Genomic DNA, 24,844 nt, shown 5'->3' on the forward strand with positions numbered 1-24,844 from the left:
ACCAGGGGACATAGTCTAAGGATAAGGGGTAAGCCATTTAGGACTGATGAGGAGAAACTTCTTCACTCAGAGTTGTTAACTTGTGGAATTTCCTATCACAGAGGGTTGTTGACGCCAGTTAATTGGAAATGTTCAAGAGGGAGTTGGATATGGCCCTTTCGGCTAAAGGGATGAAGGGATATGGAGAGAAAGCAGGAAAGGGGTACTGAGGTGAATGATCAATCATGATCTTATTGAATGGTGGTGCAGGCTCAAAGGGCTACTCCTGCACCGATTTTCTATGTTTCTATGTTTTCCTGCACCCCTTTAAAATTATACCATTTAATTTAGATTGCCTCTCCTCATTCTTCCTTCCAAAATGTATTACTCACACTTCTCTGCATTAAATTTCACCTGCCATGTGTCAGTCCATCTGAACTTCAAAAAAGCAGCAACCAATTTGCGCACAGCAAGGTCCCACAAACAGCAATGTGATAATGACTAGATAATCTGCTTGTGATGTTGATTGAGGGATAAATATTGGACACCGGAGATAACTCCCCTATTCTTCTTCGAAATAGTGCAGTGGAATCTTTTACATCCACCCGAGGGGGCAGATGGGACCTCGGTTTAATATCTCATCTGAAAGACGGCACCTCCGACAGTGCAGCGCTCCCTCAGTACTGTGCTAGTGTATCAGCCTGGATTTTATGTACTTTACTATATATGTAAAAAAAAGAATTTAAAAATAGAAACAAATGTAAATTCTTTGATCTAAATTATACAGAAGATGGGGGCGATAAAGAAGAATTTCTGCCTAAGAAAAAACAGATGTTTGATTTAACACAGCTGAATAGGAGACAGTAAAGAAAGGCTCCAGCTTATTAACACAAGGAAAAACATTGAAATCTATTTAAATATACACAAAAGTGTATCAATAGAAGCACCGAGGCCATTAATTTACTAGCAACAGTGTGAGGTCGTGCACTTTGGATTGAAGAACGATCGATTGGAGTATTTCTGAAATGGTGAGAAGTTAGAAACAGCGGATGAGATATTTAGGGATCCAAGTACAGAAATCACGAAAGGCTAGGGGGACAGGTACAAAACATAATGAAAAAGGTTCATGCAATGTTGGCTTTTATCTCAAAGGGTCTGGAATATGTTCCAGCTGTAGAGAGCTCTGGCTAGACTCCATCTGGAATAACTGCGTTCAGTGCTGGGAACCGCAGCTCAAGGAAGGACATATTGATGATGGAGGGGGTGCGGCGCAGATTCACCAGAATGTTACTCTGGATAAAGGGTTAAACAATGAGGGCAGGTTGCATAGACACGGCTTATATGCCCCTGAATATAGAAGAATAAGGGGATCTAATGGATGTGTTTAAGATGATCAAAGGATCTGACAGGGTAGACTGAAACTATTCAAAGTGATTTTTTGCACAGCGTTTTTTGACTCCCTCTGCGGATGCGCACTCGATCCGGTCGCCATGCGCAGTGTGATGTGAGGAAGCCGGAAGTGGGGCCAAAGCACATCGCTGAGCCTGGCGCTGCTGCCATTGCTGTTCGAATCCAAAGCTGCTACTGGGGCTTTTGGATTATCTTTCAAAAATCAATGACTACATTAAAGGAGCTGCCAGGACTTTTGTCTAGAATATCGCTGTGATTATCTACCCAAACATTTTTGCCACCTTGAGACAGGATCGGGGGGGAGGGGGAAGGAAGAGAGGGGACGGGGAGGTGGCGGGGCATTGGAGTGGGAGAGAGGGGATGGGAGAGGATCTGGAAGTTGGAGAGACAATCAGGAACTGGGGGGTGGGGTTTAATGAGCACGGAGAGCACAGTGGGGATCGGGGAAGAACGTGATACAGGTCTAATGGGAGGGAAGAGAACAAGAACAGATGATCCAGATAGTAAGGCGCATCAGGTTCTTCCAACCCACCCACTGTACACCCTCACCACGTTCTCCCTCTCCTCCCCTAGATTTGATTGCTTTCTGCCACTATTCACTTCATACCCAATAAACCAGTTAACAATCCGTGACCCACACACAATGCAGGATGGGGGGGGGGGGGGGGGGAGAAGGTCAGGAACTTGGAGAAAGTCAGGAACCCAGAAATCCGGGGTGGGGAGGCGGGTGGAACTTGGACCGTGGGTTTTTTGGGGGGGGGGGGGGGGGGGGAAGGAGGAGGGAGAGAGAGAGAGAGAAATATTAAATATTAGGAATATGGGCAGGGGTAGATCAGGATCTTGGGCGGCAAGAACTTGTTTGAGGGGGTGGGAGAAGGTCTTAACCTACGAGGGGGAGCACTGTCCGATCCGTGTGAGCTCTGTTCTGTCTGGAGTCAGCAGTCAGAATGGCTCAATTACACTTTGCAAAGGCACTGATTACAGAGGCAGTTTCAATAGAAACTGCTAGATGTATCTTGTCCTCCAAGGGGCCCAGTCAGAACTTTGGTGTTGCAAATAGACATGTCAAACTATTTTGTCTGGTGGGGGGAGGCCAGAACAAGGGTACATAATCTTAAAATTGGAGCCAGGCCATTCAGAGGTGATTTCAGGAAGCACTTCTTCACACAAAGGGTGGTGGGAATCTGGAACTCTCTCCCCCAAAAAACTGTTCAGGCTGCGGGGAAAATTGAAAATTTTAAAAATAAGACTGATAGATTTTCTTGGGCAATGGTATCAAGTGTTACTGAACCAAGGCAGCTAAGTGGAGTTAAGATACAGATTAGCTGATTGAATGGCGGAACAGGCTCGAGGGGCTGAATGGCCTCCTCCTGTTCCAATTGACCCTAGGGTTACAGAAACAACATTTCCTTATGGCACTAGAAAACCGAACCCAAGGCAAATAGTTTATTGCTGCAGAATTGGCTACAGTCAATATTCATATCCAACAGTCCCAAAGGCCCTCAGTGAATAATATTTAGTGTGTGCCATGTAGTTACCTCGCAAAGGCGCTGGAGTAATAGCCTCTAGTCACCGAAGAGCCACCGTACGTTTTCCTAATATCATCTTGAGTAATCTGAAAGGAAAACAGGTTTACACTTTCATTTAATGGTTGCACAAAAAAACTTTGGCTGTAAATAGTTAATATTTAATCGTTGATAGTTAATCGTTACATAGTTAATAGTTAAATCCAGTATCCGTTTGCTTTAGCACTTTCGCCCCCGAGTCAGAAGGTTATGGGTTCAAGTTCCACTCCAGAAACTTGAGCACATAATCGAAGGTGACACACTCAGTGCAGCGCTGAGGGAATGCTGTACTGTCTGAGATGCCATTAAACCAAGGTCCCGTCTGCACTCTCAGGTGGACGTAAAAGATCCCACGGCACTATTCCAAAGAGCAAGGGAGTTATCCCTGATATCCTGGCCAATATTTATCTCTCAATTAACATCACTAAAACAGATTATCTGGTCATTATCACATTGTTGCTTGTGGAAGTTTGCTGTGCGCAAATTAGTGCCGTGTTTCCTACATTATACTATTACACTTCAAAAGTACTTCATTGGCTGTAAAGCGCTTTGGGATGCCCCGAGGTCGTGAAAGGTGCTATATAAATGCAAGTCTTTCTTTTTTCAAATTTATGCGCTTACAGTTTTAAAAATTTACCCAGAGTTACATTCCAGAAATTATATTATTTACTCAAGTTACTCCTTGACCTACTTTGCTTCAGCCCACTGCTCTCCCACTTGACCGTCATTTGCCCCCCTCACCACCAGCTCCAACGTCTCTCAGCCCTATCTGACCACCTTGCTGATCATCCCTCTTCTGGCTCAGTTAAATGTCCGCTTGTTCCAGCTGTCACAGCAAATGAATGGCAGGGAGTGCTGCTGAGAGGTGGGCTGTCACAGCTTGCCCCTCCCTGCCTTCCAACCCCCAAGATGCAAAAGCAGTCATATTATCGGAAACAGACCAGTTTTCCATGGATGTAGGGGAGAGCTGACTGGAAGGCAGATAAGAGTGAAAGATGGGAAGCGGAAAGCCGAAATCGCACCAGACTGGATTCCAATAAATTCATTTGTCCCCCTGCCATCATCATAGCATTGGGAAGCGGTGCTCGGGCTGCACTGGGGCGCAGAGGGGTGGCGCTCGGGCTGCACTGGGGCGCAGAGGGGTGGCGCTCGGGCTGCACTGGGGCGCAGAGGGGTGGCGCTCGGGCTGCACTGGGGCGCAGAGGGGCGGCGCTCGGGCTGCACTGGGGCGGCGCTCGGGCTGCACTGGGGCGGCGCTCGGGCTGCACTGGGGCGCAGAGAGGCGGCGCTCGGGCTGCACTGGGGCGCAGAGAGGCGGCGCTCGGGCTGCACTGGGGCGCAGAGAGGCGGCGCTCGGGCTGCACTGGGGCGCAGAGAGGCGGCGCTCGGGCTGCACTGGGGCGCAGAGAGGCGGCGCTCGGGCTGCACTGGGGCGCAGAGAGGCGGCGCTCGGGCTGCACTGGGGCGCAGAGAGTCGGCGCTCGGGCTGCACTGGGGCGCAGAGAGGCGGCGCTCGGGCTGCACTGGGGCGCAGAGAGGCGGCGCTCGGGCTGCACTGGGGCGCAGAGAGGCGGCGCTCGGGCTGCACTGGGGCGCAGAGAGGTGGCGCTCGGGCTGCACTGGGGCGCAGAGAGGTGGCGCTCGGGCTGCACTGGGGCGCAGAGAGGTGGCGCTCGGGCTGCACTGGGGCGCAGAGAGGTGGCGCTCGGGCTGCACTGGGGCGCAGAGAGGTGGCGCTCGGGCTGCACTGGGGCGCAGAGAGGTGGCGCTCGGGCTGCACTGGGGCGCAGAGAGGTGGCGCTCGGGCTGCACTGGGGCGCAGAGAGGTGGCGCTCGGGCTGCACTGGGGCACCGCCATTCACATTAGCACCTCTGTGTGAGGTCCAACTGCTGATTGCTGTGCAGTGACCCCTGGCTTGATGCGAGGATAGCCGGTGAATGTGGGATTGTGCCTGGTTATGATCTCCCCACAGTCTGTCGATATTACGTCTGGGTCCAGTTGTGTAGAATTTGAACAAGCTACCAGAGCGCAGCTAATGCGCCATGTGAGCAACGTTCCCTCATTTTGTTTCCCACGTGCCCTTTAATTGGCTGCGTGACCCATTTAAATGTTCGCCCATGCATAGTTTTTTCACAAAAGCCGATGCGCGTGACCTCCAGAGGATTGCACTGCCACACAGCTTAACGGGAACATTGAACGCGAGCCTCCAGCTGAAGGTGAAGCTGGAAGTACGATTGGGGGGCTAGACAACTAACCGCCACAAAGATATTTATTCTTGAACATAAAACTGCTCCATATTTTCATTGGGGGAAAAGATTCAGCCATTAGACTGCAAATATACAAAAAATCCTAAACCACATTTAGGAAGAATGTTCTATTCATAACTCAAGTTGGAACAATGTGTAAACCACACCGTGAGGCAGTTAGACTTGCTTACCCTGCTAACGTGCTGGTCATTGAAGCTGTACCACTGCCCATCACTGAATGATTTAATACAGGCATAGTAATGGCCACCAGCGGCACTCCCTGAATGAACCATAACCGAGAACAGCTCGTAAATCCAGGCACCCTGAAAATAGAACACAAAGGTGAACATACAAATGCACGAGGATCGGGGGCCGGGGTATAACCAAAAATAAACAACTTGCATTGATACAGCACCTTTAATGTAGTAAAACGTCCCAAGGCGCTTCACAGGAGCGATTATCAAACAAAATTTGACACCGAGCCACATAAGGAGATATTAGGGCAGATGACCAAAAGCTTTAAGGAGTGTCTTCGAGGAGGAGAGCGAGGTAGAGATGTGGAGAAGTTTCGGGAGGGAATTCCAGAGCTTAAGGCTCGGCAGCTGACGGCCACCAATGGTGGAAGAATTAAAATTGGGGATACGCAATAGACCAGAATCGGAGGATCGCAGAGATCTCAGAAGGTTGCAGGACTGGAGGAGATTACGGAGATAGGGAGGGGCAAGGCCATGGAGAGGGTTTGAAACAAGATATTTCTGGTACATTTTGCTGCAAAATTTAGCAGCTTTGTATTTAAATTGGAGCAGTGATTATGCAAGAGGAGATTTAATAGAGGGTTTGTAACTTGGTGGGTTTGGATAGAGTCGATTAGAGGAAGGCAATAGACAAATTTGTATTTTCAATTCGATTAGAATTAGAATTAAATCACTTAATACTAAGATTCAAGTTAAGGAACCATTTTTTTTTGCTGTTCACACTGCAGAGCAATGATGTGGAACTGGGAACAGAGACAAAGCTGTCGGAATTTGTCAATCACACCAACGTGGAGTGAAGGTTACAGGCTGATAAGGATAATTGTAGGTGAAACGCTGCATTGAGTATTTATAAAGTAAGTTTATTTTATTCATTCACGGGATGTGGGCGGCGCTGGCAAGATCAGCATTTATTGCCCATCCCTAAAAGCTGTGGCGAACTGCTGCAGCCCCTCTGGTGAAGGGACTCCCAGAGCAGTCAGGGAGGGAGTCAGGCTGAGGAATGACAAATGAAACTCAATGTGGAAAAGGACAGTGGTAAATGATGCAGAGAGGATCTTGGGTTATACAGTGCATAAGAACATAAGAAATAGGAGCAGGCATAGGCCCCTCGAGCCTGCTCCGCCATTCAATGTCATGGCTGATCTGATCATGGACTTAGCTCCACTTCCCCACCTGCTCCCCATAACCTTCGACTTCCTTATCTTTCAAAAATCTGTCTATCTCCAACTTAAATATATTCAATGACTCAGCCTCCACAGCTCTCTGGAGCAGAAAATTCCAAAGATTCACGGTCCTCAGAGAAGAAATTTCTCCACATTTCCATTTTAAATTGGCGACCCGTTATTCTGCCCCCTCGTTCCAGTTTCCCCCATGAGGGGAAACATCATCTCTGAATCTACCCTGTCAAGCCTCCTCATTATCTTATATATTTCAATAAGATCACCTCTCATTCTTCTAAATTCCAATGAGTATAGGCCCAATCTTTCTTCATATGACAACCCCTTCATCTCAGGAATCAACCTCGTGAACCTTCTGTGAACTGCCTCCAATGCAAGTATATCCCTCTTTAAAGGAGACCAATACTGTACGCAGTACTCCAGGTGTGGTCTCACCAATACCCTGTACAGTTGTAGGATTTCCCTACTTTTATACTCCATCCCCCTTGCAATAAAGGCCAACATTCCATTTGACTTCCTGATTACTTGCTGTACCTGCATGCTAACCTTTTGAGTTTCATGTACAAGGAATAGATCACTAATCACAAGTGTGATACTGAGCCTATATAGGGCATAGGTTCATCCCTTTGAGTGTAGTGGACAGATCTGGCCGCCAGATGACCGAGTGGGCAGGTCACTGGAAAAGGTGCAGACTAGGGCTACCCGTCTGATGCCTGGCTCGGACACCCGAGCCACAAGAACAGGCAGTAGTAGCTGGGTTCGTTTACACAACTTGCATTGATGTAGCATTTGCGACAGAGTCAGAATGACACAGGAGGCCATTCAGCCCATCGCACCTGTGCCAGCTCTTTGAAAGGGCTATCCAATTAGTCCCACTCCCCCTGCCCTGCAAATGTCTCCTTTGCAAGTATTTATCCAATTCCCTTTTGAAAGTCACGATTGAATCTGCTCCCACCGCTTTTTCAGGCAGCGCGTTCCAGATCACAACAACTCGCTGCGTAAAAACGATTCTCGTGTCACCGCTGGTTCTTTTGCCAATCACCTTAAATCTGTGCCCTCTGGTTACCGACCCTCCTGCCAGTGGAAACAGCTTCTTCTTATTTACTCTATCAAAACCATTTAATGTAGAAAAAAATCCAAACGTGTTTCACAGACACGTAATCAAAACAATGGATGTATGAATAGATAGGCTAAGGAGGAGCACAGGGAAGTTTTAGCGACTGGTCTGCGAACCAGTGGTTCTCAAACCTTTTCCTTTCAGATGGACCTCTGCTGATGATGCTACATCCCAGGGTCCTCTGCTGATATTAATGCTCCCTGAAATTTTGCGAGTACAAGGAGTGCCATCGGTGCTGGAAACATTGTTGAAAGCAAAGCAACAGAAACTATGTGCCAGTAAATCAACAAATACAGAAACAGAAAGAATACCAGAGATTTCCTGGAACACTGCACGGTACACTTGGCCCCAAACAATGCAAGGACCTTTGTGGACCACATTTTGAAAATGCCATGTACTTATAAATTTTCCCTGGCTGGAGTGTCTAGAACCAGGAGTCACAGTCTCAGAATAAGGGGTCAGCCATTTGGGAATGAGATGTGGAGAAATATCTTCACTCAGAGGGCGGTGAATCTTTGGAATTCTCTATCCCAGAGAGCTGTGGATGCTGAATCGTTGAATATATTCAAGGCTGAGATCGACAGATTTTTGGACTCTAGGGGAATTAAGGGATATGGGAATCGGGCGGGAAAGTGGAGTTGAGGTCAAAGATCAGCCATGATCTTATTGAATGGCGGAGCAAGCTCGAGGGGCCGAATGGCCTACTCCTGCTCCTAAATTCTTATGTTTTTAAATCGAGGAATAGAATATAAAAGCAAAGAGATCATACTAGAACTTTATAATTCACTGCTGAGGCCTCAGCTGTAATATTCTGGACAATTTTGGGTACCACACTTCAGGAAAGCTGTCAAGACCTTTAAAAGGGTACAGAGGAGATTTACCAGGATGTTATTAGGGATGAGAGACTTGTTATGAGGAGTTTGGAAAAGTTAGGCCTATTCTTTTTGGAGCAGAGAAGGTTAAGAGGTGACTCAATAGAGGTTTTCCAGACGAAGAGAGATTTTGATACAGTAAATAGGGAAAAAATACTCCCTTTGGCGAGTCAGTCAATAACCAGAGGTCATAGATTCAAAATCATCTGCAAAAGATTTAGAGGGGAGATGAGCAGAAATGCTTTAATTCAGTTGTGGGGATCTGGAAAGATTGGTCTGAAAAGGTGGTGAAAACGGATTCCATCAATAAATGTAAAGGTCGTTGGAGAGGTACTTGGGAATGAGGAACTACCAGGGTTCTGTGCTGTAAGTTTCTATCGATCTACTGTTTAGTTGCCAAACCTTTTTACAAAGAGATGAGATACCAAATATGTAAAGCCCACCTAACGGAGCTTGGAGTATTCAAAGCATGAATGGACCATCGCCTTTTGGTGTCAGCCATGGCTCAGTGGGTAGCACTTTCTCTCGCAGGGGTCACAATCTCAGGATAAGGGGTCAAGCAGAAGGTTGTGGGTTCAAGCCACGAGTTCAAACTTGGGCACAAAATCTAGGCAGAGACTCCCAGTACAGTACTGAGGGAGTGCTGCACTGTCGGAGGGGCGGTACTGAGGCCCCGTCTGCCTTTTCAGGTGGATGTAAAAGATACCACAGCGCTCTTTTGAAGAGATGGGGAGTTCTCCCCGATGTACTGGCCAGTATTTATCCCTCAACTAACATCACAAACAGATTCTCTGGGCATTATCACATTTCTGTTTGTAGGAGCTTGCTGTGCACACTTTTGGTTGCCACATTTCCTACATTTCCAGATCACATGGTTTCGGGTGGGGTAGAGTTTGAGAGTTTTGATACACAAGGTATCGTAATTGTGTTGGACAGGCTTGATGGACCAGGTGGTCTTTACCGGTCTGTCATTATTCATATATGTTCGTATGTTTCATATGCAACAGTGACTGAGGTCCATTAAGGCGCTATATAAAGGCAAGTCTTTTATATTACAATTCAAAGGAAAGACTCTGGGGGGAGCACTTTTAAAGCAAAGTCACTCTGGAATACAGCGCGTACCATGAGGAAGTTTGGTTGGTCAGACAAACACAGAAACTTGCACCTTGCACAGCAGTGGAGAAAATCACTAACACAGACATCACGGGTCAAATGGTCTGTTTCTGCTGGGCTAAACATGGAGCAGGAATGTTTAGTTTAAAAGCAGCAGAGAGGAGCAGAAAATGACTTTTGATCACTTTACACTTGCTAATCTGATTTAGAAAGGACAGGAATTTCCCTCCTGTTGAAATTAATCCCAGAGCAACATCGCTGATCATACCCTGTACCTTTTCGCTCCCTGCCTTTGAGGCTTTTTCAGCCGCGCTGTTATTCTCCAGACAGATCCCTTCATCCACAACATCATCGTTTGAGAAATCATTGCTCATCTGGTCACTGTGACAACTCCCTTCATTTTCAGCACCACTGTCCGTGCAGCTCTCAGACTGAGGAGATTTCTGTGAAAGCAAGATTGTTTTGGGTAGATCAAACAGAATTATCCTCTTGATCTCTTGCGCATCCCCCTCCGCTCTCTTCCAATGTTCCCCGTGAGCTGCGCTTGGTTCTGAGTGGCCTGTTTCTTTAATGCGCGGTCCCTTTAAATGTCTGCGTGTGCGCGGTATTTACAGTGTGAAGGCCGGTGAGTGGCCTGCACGGGGCCTTGCAGACTACTGCACAGCCTTAATGGGAGCATTGGTCCCTTAGCCCCACCATTGGTGGTCGTGCCTTCAGCTGCCTTGGGTTATGCAGTATAGAAATCCCTCCACGTCCCCACCCCTCTCTCCTCCTTTAACACCCTTCTTAAAAAGCCACCTTTTGGTCACCCCTCTTCCAATACCTCCTCCTTCGGCTCAGCATTCATTTATGTGAAGCACCATGGGAAGTTTCTCTACATTCAAGCTGCTGTATAAATTAAAGTTGTTGTTCATGCAGGAAATAAGGTCGATTTGGGTGGATCGTGCACGTTCACAATGTATCTTTGTACGCTCACCGCGTTACCCACTGGTCCCCCTATGTTTTTTTTTGGGGGGTGGGGGGTGGTGGCGGCCCCCTTTAAGGGGCTTTGTGGCCCATTCACCATTCTGTGTGCGAAATGTGGCGTTAGAAAAGCCGGTCCCGGGCTGCGTGTGATGGGCAGAGAGCTATGCGGCCGCCCAGCTAGGAGGGAACATTGGTATTATCCCAAGAAAAGCGTGCGGTGGTGCGTTGGTTATTTTGTTGGACCAGTAACCCAGCAGTTATGGGTCGGCCCGGCGGTGGGGGGGGGGGGGGGGGGGGGGGAGAGAAAGAGAGAGAGAGAGAGAGAGAGAGAGAGACAGAGACAGTTGTGGAACTGACTTCAATAAATCTGGTAATCTGTGAGCTGGCACCAGGAGAAAAACGACCATGACAGCAGCCGGATTGTTGTTAGAAACCCAACTGGTTCACTGATGCCCTGGCACTGCCACCTGGTGTGGGCTACACATGACTCCAGTCCCACACTGTGGCTCATGGAATCTCACAGCACAGGAGGCGGCCATTCGGCTCAGCATGCCTGTGGCGGCTCTTTGAAATAGTTGTCCAATTAGTCCCCACTCCCCCCCCTGCTCTTTCCCCCGCAGTCCTGCACATTCTTTCCACTTCAAGTATTTATCCAATTTCATTGTGAAAGTTACGAGCTGAATCTGCATCCATCGCCCTATCAGAGACTTTTTTTTGTGACTCTGAAGCAAGACATTCGATTCTTAGGGTAACTCGGGTAATAAATGTGGGCTTGTCAGGTGTCGCCCACATCCTGAGGGGAAGGGTGGGGAGTTTGTTTGACACACTAACCAGACCACAATGATTCGTCTGAACTTACGGTCACAAAATGTCGGTTTGCAAAATGTGGCGTATTTTTGAAAGAAATAACGAGGAGGGCAACTCAGCGAGGTGCCGGAACACTGCAGCAACGGCCCAGTTTGTTCGGCTTTGCCTGACAGAAATGTGCTGGGATTGCTTTGGCTATTACCGTCTGACATGTGCCTGTGCTATCTGGATGCTCCTTCTTTTTCCCAGTTACCCTTCTCACTGAATGCAATGTGGTAGAATTAAATTGGGTCCTCAGTTAAAAAGCACGCCAGCCGTTATTCTCTGCTCCTGGCTGACAATCGAATGGAGGCAGCAACAACTGCAGCTGAATTTCAAGATGCTACATACAGAAGGGTGGAGAACCAGAAGGCACAGATTTAAGGTGATTGTCAAAAGAACCAAAGGCAACACAAGAAAAACAATTTTAGCGAGTGATTGGAAGCTCGAATGAGCTGCCTGAAAGGGTGATGGAGGCAGACTCAATCGTGGCTTTCAAAAGGGAATTGGATCAGTACCTGAAGAAAAAAATGTGCAGAGCTACGGGGAAAGGGCGGGGAAGTGGGACTAGCTGAAGTGCTCTTGCCGAGAGCTGGCATGGGCTCGATGGACCGAATGGCCTCCTTCCATGTTGTAACCATTCTATTCTTTGATTCTTGACAGATATTTACAGTCTCCCTCAATGTTCCCCGTGAGCTGCCCTTGGTTCTGTGTGCCAATTTCTTTTAATGCACGGTCCATTTAAATCTTTGCACGCACGCATTATTTAGAGTGTAAAAGCTGGTGAGTGGCCTGCACGGAACCGTAGATTACTGCGCAGACGCTCACGTACACCTCAGCGGGGCCATTGGTCGACCTAATCTGCTGTGGCATTGGAGCACAGTTGGGATGGCAGGAATAAAAACAGAAAATGCTGCAAACACTTAGCATCTGTGAAGAGAGAAACAGAATGAACATATCAAGTCATAACAGTCCTGCTGAAAGGTCCCCAACCTGAATCGTTAACTCTGTTTCTCTCTCCACAGATGCTGCCTGACCCTGAGTGTTTCCAGCATTTTTTTTTCAGATTTCCAGCATCTGCTGTATTTTGCTCTTGTTGTGATGGCAGGTCCACTTAAGAAGGTCGTGGGTTCAAGTCCCACTCCAGAGACTCGAGTACAAAAATCCAGGCTGACACTCCAGGTGCAGTGCTGAGGGAGTGCTGCACTATTGGAGGGGCCGTCTTTCAGATGAGATGTTAAACCGAGGCCCCACCTGCTCTCTCAGGTGGACTTGAAAGATCCCATGGCACTATTTCGAAGAAGAGCAGGGGAGTTATCTCCCCGGTGTCCTGACCAATATTTTGTCCTCAATCAGCATCACAAAATAAATTATCTGATCATTATCACATTGGTGTTTGTGGGAGCTTGCTGAGCATAAATTGGCTGCCGCGTTTCCTACATTACAACAATGACTACACTTCAAAAAGTACTTCATTGGCTGTAAAGCACATTTGGGCACCCTGAGGCCGTGAAAGGCGCTGTAGAAATAAAAGTTCCTTCATAGAATCACAGAAATTTATGACAGTGAAGGAGGCCATTCAGCCATCGATTCTGTGCCAGCCGAAAAAGATCTATCCAGCCTAATCCCATTTTCCAGCTCTTGGTCCATAGCCTTGTAGGTTATGGCACTTCACGTGCATATCCAAATACTTTTTAATTGCGATGAGGGATTCTGCCTCTATCACCCTTTCAGGCAGTGAGTTCCAGACCCCCACCACTCTCTGGGTGAAACAAATTCTTAGCTCCCCTCTAATCCTTCTGGCAATTACTTTAAATCTATGCCCACTGGTTATTGACTCCTCTGCTAAGGTAAACAGGTCTTTCCTAAACACTATCTAGGCCTCTCATAATTTTATACACCTTAATTAAATCTCCCCTCAGCCTCCTCTGCTCCAAAGAAAACCCTAGACTAGCCAATCTTTCCTCATAGCTAAAATTCTCCAGTCCAGGCAACATCCTCGTAAATCTCCTCTGTACCCTCTCTAGTGCAATCACATCTTTCCTATAATGTGGTGACCAGAACTGTACACAGTAACTGGCCTAACCAGTGTTTTATACAGTTCTAACATAACCTCCCTGCTCTTGTATTTTATGCCTCGGCTAATAAAGGAAAGTATCCCATATGCAGCCTTAATCACCTTATCTACCTGTCCTGCTACTTTCAGGGATCTGTGGACCTGCACTCCAAGGTCCCTTTGTTCCTCTACACTTTTCAGTGTCATACCATTTATTGTGTATTCCCTTGCCTGGTTTGCCCTCCTCAAATGCATTACCTCACATTTATTCGGATTGAATTCCATTTGGCACTTTTCTGCCCTCCTGACCAGTCCATTGATACCTTCCTGCAGTCTACAACTTTCTTCCTCCCTATCGACCACACGGGCAATTTTTGTATCACTTCTTCCTTTCTTAGTACCCTCATCTTTATTCTTTTTGTTTTAACCTCTTAAGAGCTTCTGCAATTGGCACCTGAGCTGAGTCATTGGGAGGGATCAGAGCCTTGAAACTGTTCTGCCACGAATACTAAGTGGGCCTTCAAAAATATCGCTCGTACCTCCTCTTCCACATCGATGAAAGGATTCATGTCGAGCTCAGCTGGAAATGTCATCCGATCGTTCAGCTTAATCCTGTGCATCGTGGTGTAGTCAAAGTCAAAGCGCTTCAGTTGCAGTGTCAGTAAGTACGGGAAGTGCATGAACTTCAGCCCCTAAAGGAAGAGATCGCAAGTCAAATTATGTCTTTTACTTTTTACAAGACACTGGCCGGTTTTCATCACTCAAACTGCTTACCTTGCATGCATCACATTTTTTTTTGCAGCGTTCACAGAAGTATTGATTGGGGCCGTCCAGGGTTTCAGGCTGGACAAATGCTTGCAACGCTTCTTCCTGGTGTGTGACAGGACAAGGAAAATAAATAAATACAACACTACAGGCCCCTACCAATTGCAAAATTCTTACATCTACTTCAAATCACCAATAAACTGAGGTTGACAGATGACAAAGGGAACAGATTGTATTTGAGTAAACAGTTTATTTCAACTTAATAAGTTAAGGAGGACCCGAGAACCAAGGGATATGGGGACAGTGCAGGAAAGTGGAGTTAAGGTCGAAGATCAGCCATGATCTTATTGAATGGTGGAGCAGGCTCGAGGGGCCGAATGGCTTGCTCCTATTTCTTATGGGTCCTAATTTGAAGTTGTACAAGTTCAGATCTAGGTTAGATGTCAGGAGGTGGTTCTTTTCCCAGGGAATAGTGGGCCTCTGGAACAGGCTGCTAGTTTGTGCAGTGGATGTCAATTCGCTGAACTCCTTCAAGCGAGAGCTTGGACCAGTTTCTGGCTGGGGCATGGATCATGTCATACAAGAAGGAGGCACAGCAGGGAATTCAGGACAAGAAAGAAAGACTTGCATTTATATAGCGCCTTTCATGACCACCGGACATCTCAAAGCGCTTTACAGCCAATGAAGTACTTTTGGAGTGTAGTCACTGTTGTATTGTAGGAAACGTGGCTGCCAATTTCCACACAGCAAGCTCCCACAAACAGCAATGTGATAATGACCAGATTGAGGGATAAATATTGGCCAGGTCACCAGGACCAACTCCCCTGTTGTTCTTCGAAATAGTGTCATGAGATCTTTTACATCCACCCGAGAGCAGACGGGGCCTCAGTTTAACATCTCATCCGAAAAAAGCTGGAGTGTCAGCCTAGATTTTGTGTGCTCAATTCCCTGGAGTGGGACCTGAACCTACAAACTGCTGACTCAAGAGGAGAGGGTGGATGCCCACTGAGACACAGCTGACCAGAGTGATCTCCTTGACTAGTTCCAATCACCTAAGGAAGTCAGAGGAATTTCCCAAATGTATTTTCCCTAATTGGCTTGTATCTGTTTTTTCACCTCTCCCAGGAGATCACTTGGTTTCAGGTGAGGTGTGCATATATCGTGATGGACAAGGCACTTTGTGGGACAGGCTGGATGGGGACCAGAGGATCTTTTCCTGTCCGTCATTGTTCATATAGATCGACTCACGGTATTAGCGGGCCTGAACAGAGCTCCTGTGGCTTTCGTCAAGTTTGATTCTTGGCGGACACCTAGCAGGATATCTCTCAGCGTTGCGTTATATGATCTATTGATTACCGAGTGTCAACCCAGTTCAATTGCTTCCATTCGTACAACGAAAAGCTCGTGGGTTCTTGCCCCACTGCAGGACTTGAGCCCGTAATCTAGGCCGACACGCCAGTTCAGTACTATAGGAATGCTGCATTGTCTGAAGTGCCATCTTTTGGATACAACATTACACCAAGGACCTGCCTGCTCAAGTGGACGTAAAAATCCCAGGGTATTATTTGAATACAAGCAAGAGAGTTCACCCAATGTCCGGCAAACATTTATCCCTCCACCAACATAGATTATCTGATCATTTATCTCATTTACGGAATTTTGCTGTGCACACATAGCCGACATGTTTGACTATGTAACAATAGTGAGTACATTTAGTAATAAGTCATTTATTGGCTTGGAAGTCCTGAAGACATGAACGGCCTTTCCTTTATTATTGATTGGTTTAATCTTGTCAGCTCAGTGGGCAGAGCTCTCGTCTCTGAGTCAGAAGGTTGAGAGTTCAAATCCCACTCCAGAGACTTGAGCACAGAAATCTAGGCCGACACTCCAGTTCAGTGCTGAGGGAATGCTGCACTGTTCGAGGTGCCAGCTTTCGGATGAGACCTTAAATTGAGGCCCTGTTTGCCCTCTCAGGTGGACGTTAAAGATCACAAAGCACTATTTTGAAGAGGAGCGGGGGAATTATCCCCAGTGTCCTTGGCAAATATTTATTCCTCAATCAACATCATTAAAACAGATTGTCTGGTCATTTATCTCATTGGCTGTGTGTGGGAGCTTGCTGTGCACAGATTGGTTGCCGCGTTTCCTGCACTACAACAGTGACTACACTTCAAGAAGTACTTCATTGGCTGTAAGGCACTTTGGGACCCCAGAGGTCGTGAAAGGCGCTATATAAATGCAGGTCTTTCTTTTCCTTTTTGACTGCTAGAAGCCTACTTACGGTTATTATTGTGGTAATATTGGGCCCAAGTTTCGGCCTCAGTTGCTCCTGATTTTTTGGAGCAACTGGTGTAGAACGGAGTATCTTAGAAATTCAAATTCTCGCCATTTAGTTTGCTCCAGTTCTAGTCAATTAGAACAGTTTCATTTTGGAACAGAATTTTTTTTTTCAAAAGGGGGCGTGTCCGGCCACTTACGCCTGTTTTCAAAGTTTCGGCAGTGAAAACTTACTCCAAACTAACTTAGAATGGAGTAAGTGAAGATTTTTGTACGCTCGAAAAAACCTTGTCTACACTTTAGAAAATCAGGCGTAGGTTACAAATCAGGCGTAGGGAATGGTGGTTTAAAGGGAAGTTTACAAACATTAAACACTTCAGTTTTACAAATAAAGAGCCATCATCAATAATAAATGATAAAAACATCAATAAATCAACCAATAAGTCAATCAAAAAAATGAAGAAATAATTTTTTTTTTAAAATCATAAATAAAACATTTTCTACTTACCGACTGCAGCACCGGGAACCCTCCAACAGCGTGCTGGGATGCCCCACCCCCCCCCCACTCTCTGTCCGTCAGTGTCTGTGTGACAACGAGGGGATGGGGAGGAGGGGGGGGCAGAGGGAGGGGAGGGAGGGAGGGAGGGAAGGGGGAGAAGGGGAGGGAGAAGGGGAGGAGAAGGGGAAGGTGGGGGAAGGGAGAAGGGGAAGGGGGGAGGAGGAGAAGGGGAGGGGGGGAGGAGAAGGAAGGGAAGGAGGAGAAGGAAGGGAAGGAGGAGAAGGGGGAAGGAGGAGAAGGGGAAGGGGGAAGGAGGAGAAGGGGAAGGGGGGAGGGAGGAGAAGGGGAAGGGGGGAGGGAGGAGAAGGGGAAGGGGGGAGGGAGGAGAAGGGGAAGGGGGGGAGGGAGGAGAAGGGGAAGGGGGGGAGGGAGGAGAAGGGGAAGTTGGGGAGGGAGGAGAAGGGGAAGGGGGGGAGGGAGGAGAAGGGGAAGTTGGGGAGGGTGGAGAAGGGGAAGGGGGAGAGGGAGGGAGAAGGGGAAGGGGGGGAGGGAGGAGAAGGGGAAGGGGGGAGGGAGGAGAAGGGAAGGGGGGGAGGGAGGAGAAGGGGAAGGGGGGAGGCAGGAGAAGGGAAGGGGGAGGGAGGAGAAGGGGAAGGGGGGAGGGGAGGAGAAGGGGAAGGGGGGAGGGAGGAGAAGGGGAAGGGAGGAGGGAGGAGAAGGGGAAGGGAGGAGAAGGGGAAGGGAGGAGAAGGGGAAGGGAGGAGAAGGGGAAGGGAGGAGAAGGGGAAGGGAGGAGAAGGGGAAGGGAGGAGAAGGGAAGGGAGGAGAAGGGGAAGGGAGGAGAAGGGGAAGGGAGGAGAAGGGGAAGGGAGGAGAAGGGGAAGGGAGGAGAAGGGGAAGGGAGGAGAAGGGGAAGGGAGGAGAAGGGAAGGGAGGAGAAGGGGAAGGGAGGAGAGGGGAAGGGAGAGGAAGGGGAAGGGAGGAGAAGGGGAAGGGAGGAGAAGGGGAAGGAGGAGAAGGGGAAGGGAGGAGAAGGGAAGGGAGGAGAAGGGGAAGGGAGGAGAAGGGGAAGGGAGGAGAAGGGAAGGGAGGAGAAGGGGAAGGGAGGAGAAGGGGAAGGGAGGAGAAGGGGAAGGGAGGAGAAGGGGAAGGGAGGAGAAGGGGAAGGGAGGAGGATGGGGAAGGGAGGAGAAGGGGAAGGGAGGAGAAGGGGAAGGGAGGAGAAGGGGAAGGGAGGAGAAGGGGAAGGGAGGAGAAGGGGAAGGAAGGAGAAGGGGAAGGAAGGAGAAGGGGAAGGAAGGAGAAGGGGAAGGGGGGAAGGGAGGAGGAAGGGGAAGGGGGGGGAGGGAGGAGAAGGGGAAGGGGGGGGAGGGAGGAGAAGGGGAAGGGGGGGAGGGAGGAGAAGGGGAAGGGGGGGGAGGGAGGAGAAGGGGAAGGGGGGGGAGAAAGGAGAAGGGCGGGGGGGGGGGGGGGGGGGGGGGGGGGGGGGAGAAGAGCTGAACGGGCCGGGCCCAGCACCAGATTTACAGGTAGGTGGCGTTGGGTCGGGTCGGGGGCGCGGGTCGCGTCGTGGGGGGGCGGAGGGAGATCGGGTCGGGTCCGGGGGGGGGGGCATGGGTTGGTTCGGGTGGGGGCGCGGGTCGGGTCGGTTCGGGGGGCAGGGGGAGGTCGGGTCGGGTCGGTGGGGGGTCAGGTCGGGAGCGCGGGTCGGGTCGGGGGCTTGGTGGGAGGGAGGGAGGGAAGGAAGGTCAGGTCGGGTGGGGGGTGTGCCGGTCGGGTCCGGTCCGGGTTGATCGGGTCGGGTCCGGGGGCAGGAGTCTGGTCGGTGTCGGGGTCGGGGGGGGTCGGGTGGAAGCAGGAGCTAAGCGTGGGAGGCAGCCTTCTGCACACAGCCCCAGTGAGGCCATTCTGCCAGGGCTAGGGGCTGCGTGCTTCGGGCTCCTCCCACACAGTTTTGCGCATGTGCAGAGGTCCCGGCACCGCCCCCTGCAGCTCGTGCTGTGCCGCGCCCGACTCCAGAGGACCAGCAGGGAGCCGGAGTATCTAAGTTTTTTTAGGCGCACTTTGTGGCGCAAAAAACGGGCGTCCAGGTTGGGCCTACGCCGTTCTAGGCGCGGCCCGAAACTTGGGCCCATTGAAACTACACTGCGTGATGCTGAACTCTGGTTTGCTCATACATTTTCCATGATTTCTATTTTTATTTTGTATGCATGTCAGTCCACGTTCTACAATTTTAATCTGCACTACTTATTTTTGGTGAACTTTCGTGCCTATCAATAGCTGGAAAATGGTAAACTTTCCTTTTTTAGGCATGTAGGGCCCAAGTTTCCACATGATTTGCACCTGATGTTTAGGAGCAACTAGTGGAGAACGGACTATCTTAGAAATCGCAATTCTCCACATTTTTTTTTCTGCAGTTCTAGTCAGTTAGAACAGTTTCACTTTGGAACAGAATTTTTTCTTCAAAAGGGGGTGTGTCCGGCCACTGACGCCTGATTTCAAAGTTTCCACAGTGAAAACATACTCCAAACTAACTTAGAATGGAGCAAGTGAAGATTTTTGTAGAACTGAAAAAAGCTTGTCTACACATTAAAAAATCAGGCGCAGGTAACAAATTAGGCGTCCAGAACGAGGTGGGGGGGGGGGGGGGGGGGGGGGGAGAGGGAAGTCATTAAATTCTATAATAAATCCTTATTTGTACTTGTACAAATAAATTCAACCTGAATAAAAATTTATAAGCAAAGAAAAGATTAAATAAACCATCTTCCTACCTGTGTGAAAGTGCTTCAGCCAGGGAGAATGCTGCAGGAAGCCTCACAAGTTGAGGCAGCCGTTCCCGACGGCGGGCGGGCGGGGGGGGGGGGGGGCAGGAGACAGTGAGAAGGCTGCAGGAAGCCTCAAGTTCAGCAGCCATTTCCCGACGGCAGTGGGGGGGGGGGGGGGGGGGGGGGAGGCCGTCAGGAAATGACTGCCTCAACTTTGAGGCTTCCTGCAGCCTTCTCACTGCTGCAAGCCTCAGTGCTGATGGCAATGTGCTTTTATTAAAAAATGTTCAAAAATTAAACAGCTACAAAGAACTACAAAAATGGCCGAGTGCCAATGTTTCCTTCACACTGCGCCCCCTCCCACTTACAAAATCGGCGCGAGTGGTAGGCTCCGCCCCCCCCTGGAAGCCGCGCCAAGCAGACATGGAGCTGCAGGGCGCTCCAGAATCGCGCGGTTCTTTTTCGGCGCGAAAAACGGGCGCCCAGCTCGGAGGGCCGCCCGTTTTTTATCGTGTGGAAACTTGGGGCCGTAGTATCAGCACCGAATGCTTGCAGATAAAGTCACCGTTTGGAAACTCTGTATTTTGGTTTTGACACCCACTCCCCACTTCCCAAACCCCAATTGACAAAAGCAGCTGCGTTACAGAATCTCTTGTCTACCTTCATTGCAGGGCCTTATTATTGAGGGACACATCATAGAATCATAAAACAGTGCAGCACAGAGGGAGGCCATTCGGCCCATCGTGTCTGTGCCGGCTCTTTTGAAGAACAATCCAGTCAGTCCCACTCCCCCTCTCTTTCCCCATATCCCAACAATTTTTTCTCTTTCAAGTATTTATCCAATTCCTTTTTAAAGGCTACTATTGAGTCTGTATCCACCACCCTATCAGGCAGCGCATTCCAAATCCTAACCACTCGCTGCGTGAAAAAGCTTTTCCTGATGTCGCCTCTGGTTCTTTTGCCAATCACCTTAAATCTGTGTCCTTTGGTTAGCGACCCTTCAACCATTGGAAACAGTTTCTCTTTATTTACTTTATCTAAACCCTTCATTATTTTCCCCTATCAGATTTCCTCTTGGCTATCTCTGTTCTAAGGAGCACAACATTAGCTTCTGAATTAAAATCACATTGAGACACAAAATGAGGAATTTGTCCAAACTAATTCCATTTTCTCACGTCAGAAGAATTTGGCTTATTTTTTACAATCACCATGATCGATAAGATGGGGATAAAAGTTTAAGACATCATTCGCTTACGGGAAACAGAAGTGAAACACTCACCACACTGTTAAAGGCCAGGTTGGAACCATATGGTCTGATAACCAGTGGGATGTCAAGGTACGTGTCGATTCTCCAGCTCTCGTAGCCACACTCCAGACACTTGACGTAGTCCTTCAATTTTCCTTGGTACAGCTGGTTAATGAGGTCAGCCTGAAACAGTAAGCAAAAGTCAAAGGAACTTAAGATTCTTTGGAATAAACACAAAACACAGCTGCAATTTAGTGAGATGCAGCTTTGCATTCACACATTCCAGAACTGGACTTCAATTCTCGGAGAGCAAACTCCAGCGGGAGCTGTGTGACTGACACCTCTTCCCTCGTGCCTCAACATTAAATAGAACCCATCAGCCAGCGACACTGGCGTCACTGAATGTTAGTTTAAAAGAAAGATCTTGGAAAGACACTTGTCGCCAAGTAGCTTTTTCATTTAAAAAGTTTATTTCCTCCTCAAGCGTCAGCCATGGCAGATGAAGAAAACAGACTTTGAAAATAGGAACATAGGAACAGGAAGAGGCCATTCAGCTCCTCGAGCCTGTTCCCTCATTCAATGAGAACGTCGCTGATCTGTGGCCTAACTCCCTTTTCCCCGTATCCCTTACACTTTGTGGTTAACAGAAAACTATCAATCTCCGGATTTAAAACGAACAATTGATGTAGCATCAATTGCCATTTGCGAAAGAGAATTCCAAACTTCTATCACCCTTTGTGTGTAGAAGTGTTTCATAATTTCACTCCTGAAAGGTCTGGCTCTAATTTTTAGACTGTGTCCCCTAGTCCTAGACTCCCCAACCAGCTGAAATAGTTTCTCTCTATCTAATAATACTGCTGTGAAGCACCTTGGGATGTTTTACTATGTTAAAGATGCTACATAAATACAAGTTGTTGTTGCTATTGTATAAATGTTTACGCACAGTTAGGCTGTTAACTTAATCTGTCTCATTACTAAATCTAATCTGGCTCATTACTAAATCTAATATGGCCTGCCCCCTTGCCTCTATGACATATTGTTGCAGAAAATTATTGATTTAGACGAGGGGATTAAATGTAATATCTCCAAATTTGCGGATGACACTAAGTTGGGTGGCAGTGTGAGGAGGATGCTATGAGGCTGCAGAGTGACTTGGATAGGTTAGGTGAGTGGGAAAATGCATGGCAGATGAAATATAATGTGGATAAATGTGAGGTTATCCACTTTGGTGATAAAAAACAGAGAGGCAGACTATTATCTGAATGGTGACAGATTAGGAAAAGGGGAGATGCAACGAGACCTGGGTGTCATGGTACATCAGTCATTGAAGGTGGCATGCAGGTACAGCAGGCGGTTAAGAAAGCAAATGGCATGTTGGCCTTCATAGCGAGGAGATTTAAGTATGGGGCAGGGAGGTGTTACTACAGTTGTACAGGGCCTTGGTGAGGCCACACCTGGAGTATTGTGTACAGTTTTGGTCTCCTAAATTGAGGAAGGACATTCTTGCTATTGAGGGAGTGCAGCGAAGGTTCATCAGACTGATTCCCGGGATGGCGGGACTGACATATCAAGAAAGACTGGATCAACTGGGCTTGTATTCACTGGAGTTCAGAAGAATGAGAGGGGACCTCATAGAAAGGTTTAAAATTCTGACGGGTTTAGACAGGTTAGATGCAGGAAGAATGTTCCCAATGTTGGGGAAGTCCAGAACCAGGGGTCACAGTCTAAAGATAAGGGGTAGGCCATTTAGGACCGGAGATGAGGAGAAACTTCTTCACCCAGAGAGTGGTGAACCTGTGGAATTCTCTACCACAGAAAGTTAGAGGCCAATTCACTAAATATATTCAAAAAGGAGTTAGATGTAGTCCTTACTACTAGGGGGATCAAGGGGTATGGCGAGAAAGCAGGAATGGGGTACTGAAGTTGCATGCTCAGCCATGAACTCATTGAATGGCGGTGCAGGCTCGAAGGGCCTACACCTGCTTTCTATGTTTCTATGTCTATGTTTCTAAAACAATCCGGACACGCTCACGAAATTCACTACTTTTCTGACAGGTGCCAGCATGCTTATCCCAATCTATATGAAAGTTAAAACCCCCATTAAAACTACTCTGCCGTTGCTACTCGTTTATCTAATCTCTGCATTTATACATCATCATCATCATAGGCAGTCCCTCGAAATCGAGGAAGACTTGCTTCCACTCTAAAAGTGAGTTCTCAGGTGACTGAACAGTCCAATACAGGAATTACAGTCTCTGTCACAGGTGGAACAAACAGCCGTTGAAGGAAAGGGTGGGTGGGGAGTCTGGTTTCCCATCGCTCCTTCCGTTGCCTGCACTTGTTTTCTGCATGCTCTCGGCGACGAGACTCGAGGTTCTCAGCGCCCTCCCGGATGCTTTTCCTCCACTTAGGGCGATCTTTGGCCAGGGACTCCCAGGTGTCGGTGAGGACGTTGCACTTAATCAAGCTTTGAGGGTGTCCTTGAAATGTTTCCTCTGCCCACCTGGGGCTCGCTTGGCGTGAAGGAGTACCGAGTAGAGCGCTTGCTTTGGGAGTCTTGTGATAGGCATGCGAACAATGTGGCCTGCCCAGCGGAGCTGGTCGAGTGTGGTCAGTGCTCCGATGCTGGGGATGTTGGCCTGATCGAGAACACGGACATTGGTGCGTCTATCCTCCATGGGGATTTGTAGCATTTATACAATCTAGCATGTCACAGGTGATACCAGGGGGGCCTATACATAATTCCCTCTAAGCCCTCTCTCTTAAATCCTTCTGTATTTCTTAATTCTACCCATAGTCTCCACTGCCTGCTTGCCTCTCGTTATATCCTCGCTCATCATTGAAGTGATTTCATCCTCAATCACCAAGGCTACTCCTTCCCTTCTGCCATTTTCCCTCATCTGTCCTGTAGATCTTATATCAGAGTATATTCAGTTCCCAGTCCTGACCGTCTTGTAGCCATGTCTCAGTAATGGCCACCATGTCATAACCCCATTTTAAATTCAGCCTGCAGTTCATTCAATTTATTCCTTATGCTCTGTGCTTTTGTATGAAGAACGCTTATTTGGGCCACACACCCTGGCCTATCCTTTGGCTCTAATGTTTTACTCACGTGATTCTTACTTCTCTTTCCTGATTTAATCACTTCACGCCGTCAGTCTCTTCACTTGCATTTGTTTTTGAACTATTTGTACTACAATTTCCACCTGCCACACCCCATTTGAGTCAGAAAGTTGTGGGTTTGAGTCCCACTGCAGAGCACAAAAATCCAGCTCGACACTTCCAGTGCAGTGCTGAGAGTGTGTTGCACTATCGGAGGTGCCGTCTTTCGGGAGACTGCTCTCAGGTAGACATGAAAGATTCCACGGCCAGAAATCATGCATATCTTTTCTTCATTTCTGTTTTTCAAAAATACATAACCCAAACATTTTCTGTTAAGTGTTAAAATACAACTAAATTACACTTTCAAAGCTGAAGTAAACATTAGTTTAACACATTATACAAGGTTAGCCTACAACTCAATACTGCAATTTCTAATGGCAGTAGTGTAGAAATTCATACCACGGCTGTATCACAGCTTTTAAATTGCAATGACACTATATACTGCTCTGAACAACCTGTCCCAACAACAACTTGTATTTATATAGCCACTTTAACATAGTACAACGTACTATGGTGCTTCATAGGAG

General features: G+C 48.0%; 1 protein-coding gene across 5 annotated transcripts in view; it reads right to left on the bottom strand.

The window, feature by feature from the left end:
- Window positions 1-24,844, bottom strand: part of usp47 (ubiquitin specific peptidase 47) — a 196,550-nt gene that overhangs the window by 50,864 nt on the left and 120,842 nt on the right. For 4 of the 5 annotated variants that reach the window (XM_070899457.1, XM_070899456.1, XM_070899455.1 and 1 more), the window contains 6 exons: window positions 21,189-21,338; window positions 14,378-14,473; window positions 14,143-14,295; window positions 10,011-10,178; window positions 5,393-5,524; window positions 2,928-3,004 (listed from right to left, as the gene is read on the bottom strand). In XM_070899457.1, coding sequence (XP_070755558.1) covers window positions 2,928-3,004; window positions 5,393-5,524; window positions 10,011-10,178; window positions 14,143-14,295; window positions 14,378-14,473; window positions 21,189-21,338 — 776 coding nt within the window. The remainder of the gene's footprint in view (window positions 1-2,927; window positions 3,005-5,392; window positions 5,525-10,010; window positions 10,179-14,142; window positions 14,296-14,377; window positions 14,474-21,188; window positions 21,339-24,844) is intronic. The other variant, XM_070899458.1, reaches the window with a different exon arrangement.

This window comes from Pristiophorus japonicus, chromosome 14, assembly GCF_044704955.1.
Source record: "Pristiophorus japonicus isolate sPriJap1 chromosome 14, sPriJap1.hap1, whole genome shotgun sequence".
In the NCBI taxonomy this organism is placed as follows: domain Eukaryota; kingdom Metazoa; phylum Chordata; class Chondrichthyes; family Pristiophoridae; genus Pristiophorus; species Pristiophorus japonicus.